Below are 2,422 nucleotides of genomic sequence, written 5' to 3' on the forward strand. Positions count from 1 at the left end.
CCTGTAACACTTCCTGGGATTTTTCAGGCAGGCAGCCCGCAACCCCCAGGAGCAGTGGGTTCGTTATTGACCTCGTGTTTCCTGGGCCACTCTGATGTGTCTGCCCATTCCTAGCTAATTCTGGGACCCCTGTATATATAGTTTGCATATATGCTAAACTAATCCGGGGTGCTAAATTAAGATTGGGCCGATGTGTCGCTTCATACACGGGACACGAGTGTCTGTCTTTATATCGACTGGAAAGATACGAAATTACGAAAGCGCTGAGAAAATGCTGCTCAGATACCATCCTATTAAACCCAACAACCAACAATTAAGATAGGCTACTGAGGCAGCAACCTACTCCTACATCACCTACCCTCTTCCCGTAAGTCCGTACCCCCTCCCCTTTCCAACCAACCTACCTCAGCTATGAAACCCAACATCCAAGAGTCACGACAGCCTACTGACACTACTGACTGTCTACTACAGGCTAGTGAGGCAGCAACCTACTCCTACATCACCTACCCTCTTCCTGTAAGTCCGTACCCCCTCCCCTTTCCAACCAACCGACCCCGGCTATAAAACCCAACATCCAACAGTCACGACAGCCTACTGACACTACTGACAGTCTACTACAGGCTAGTGAGGCACCCACCTACTCCTACATCACCTGCCCACTTCCCGTAAGTCCGTACCCCCCTCCCGTCCCAATCCATCCCAACTCTCGCTAGCTGCTGGTCCATTGTCAGGTGCTGACTCTATCTATACACGGCAGCTTGCAGGGCAACGTGCCCGCGAGGCAATACGTGATGCACATAGGAACTACTGACTCACCCTCACCCGCGTGAGTGCGCCCAGCGGCACCTAAAGGCTGTCGATACTCAGGTCATATCCCTGCCTTACATACATACATACATTACCTACGTACGTACTAGTACGCTACGTACGCACGCCACGCACCACGCACGCACGCACGCACTGCACACAAAGATCCCGGCCCAACAAAAAAACCAACACACCATACACACACACACACATACTTCTATTATGGACTTTATAGCATAATACCATACATACAGACACACACACACGAACACGGGCACATCCACACGTGCACACACGCACACCGACACACGCCCGCGTCCGTGCGGCTCGCGTTCAATCGCACATAACACCTTAATACACTAATCCATGCTCGATCTTGGCACCTGTATCTAACCTGATATCTACCTGTTACAGTAGTAGCACCTCCATCTCCCGTACTGCAATGGCCTAGTACACACGCGAGCTGTATTAATAATGGCCAGCCGCCTCCGGCCTGCATTGAGAGGGCTTGACCGTTGTGGGCAGCGTAGAGCAACGAATAAGAGAGGAGAGAGAAGAGGAGTGTGAATCGGACGAGAGGCAGATACGAGACGAGAAAGCGGGGGGCGCCACCAGTGCAGGGGGCGCCACCAGTGCAGGGGGCGCCACCAGTGCAGGGGGCGCCACCAGTGCAGGGGGCGCCACCAGTGCAAAAGCCTTACTCTCCCCAGGTGGCGCCGGCGAAGCCTCGACGCCACTTTGACTTTGATCGGCGGCTGACGACGACGACGGACATCAATTCGCTGATGACGCGCAACCTGACCTCGCTTGAGGTCACGACGAAATACGCGACGGCTGGGCGGAGGACCGACGGCCGGCCGTGCGTCGCCACCGTGGTGCGCTCCAACACGCTGCCGACGCCCCGGACGACGGCGCCCCCTGGGGAGGCGAGACCTGCGTATACGCACCTTGACTGGCTGGATTACGGAGGCGTCGGGGACGGGTCGATGTTTGACGCGAAGAATCAGGGCGGCGTCGTCGGCAAGCCCGCCCTGCCTCCGCCCCGCCCTCCCCGCCCTCGCTTGTCGTTAGAGAGGGAGCCGGCCGTACCTCCCCGGCCTTCTCCTCGGAAGCTCTCACGCGGCGTCTCTGCGGAGAGAGAGCGCGGCTGGATGGAGGCGGCGCGGGGAGAGCCTACCGAAGCGCCACCTACGCAGACGAGTGCTGCTGGTGGCGCCACCTGGTACTACCACGCGGACGAGCTGGAGCCGCCCGTGCCGACTCGTCGCACCTCGACGGAGAGAACACCGGCGCCACCTGTGTGCGTGCCATCGCGTCCGCCGCCGCCACGACACCAGCAGAAAGCAACGGGTAAGTGCTAGTACTTAAATAAACTCGCGCGTGTTTTCTCATGTTCTCGACAAAGACGCTTGTGTGCGGACGTTTCTGGCACGTGCTGCCCTCTACATCGAATGCCGAACAATGAACAGGTGCGCTGCGCATCGACTGAAAGCTGGGTAAACAGCCAGAGGGCATTGGCTCTTGGCTCAGGTGCGCTTGTGCGCGTGCGTGTACCCATGCATGAATAATGACAAGTATGTGTTATGCTTCCATTCTCCCCCAGACGTGTGGTCGC

The 2,422-nt window shown here is 57.3% G+C and overlaps 1 protein-coding gene across 1 annotated transcript in view; it reads left to right on the top strand.

Annotated features, from left to right (window-relative positions):
- Positions 1 to 2,168, top strand: part of LOC106818022 — a 13,888-nt gene extending 11,720 nt beyond the window's left edge. The window contains exons 4-5 of the mRNA XM_014822736.1: positions 1,518 to 1,931; positions 1,980 to 2,168. Coding sequence (XP_014678222.1) covers positions 1,518 to 1,931; positions 1,980 to 2,168 — 603 coding nt within the window. The remainder of the gene's footprint in view (positions 1 to 1,517; positions 1,932 to 1,979) is intronic.
- The last annotated feature ends 254 nt before the right edge of the window (positions 2,169 to 2,422 follow it).

The sequence above is a fragment of the Priapulus caudatus genome, unplaced genomic scaffold (assembly GCF_000485595.1).
Source record: "Priapulus caudatus unplaced genomic scaffold, Priapulus_caudatus-5.0.1 Scaffold1980, whole genome shotgun sequence".
NCBI classification, from domain to species: Eukaryota; Metazoa; Priapulida; class Priapulimorpha; order Priapulimorphida; family Priapulidae; genus Priapulus; species Priapulus caudatus.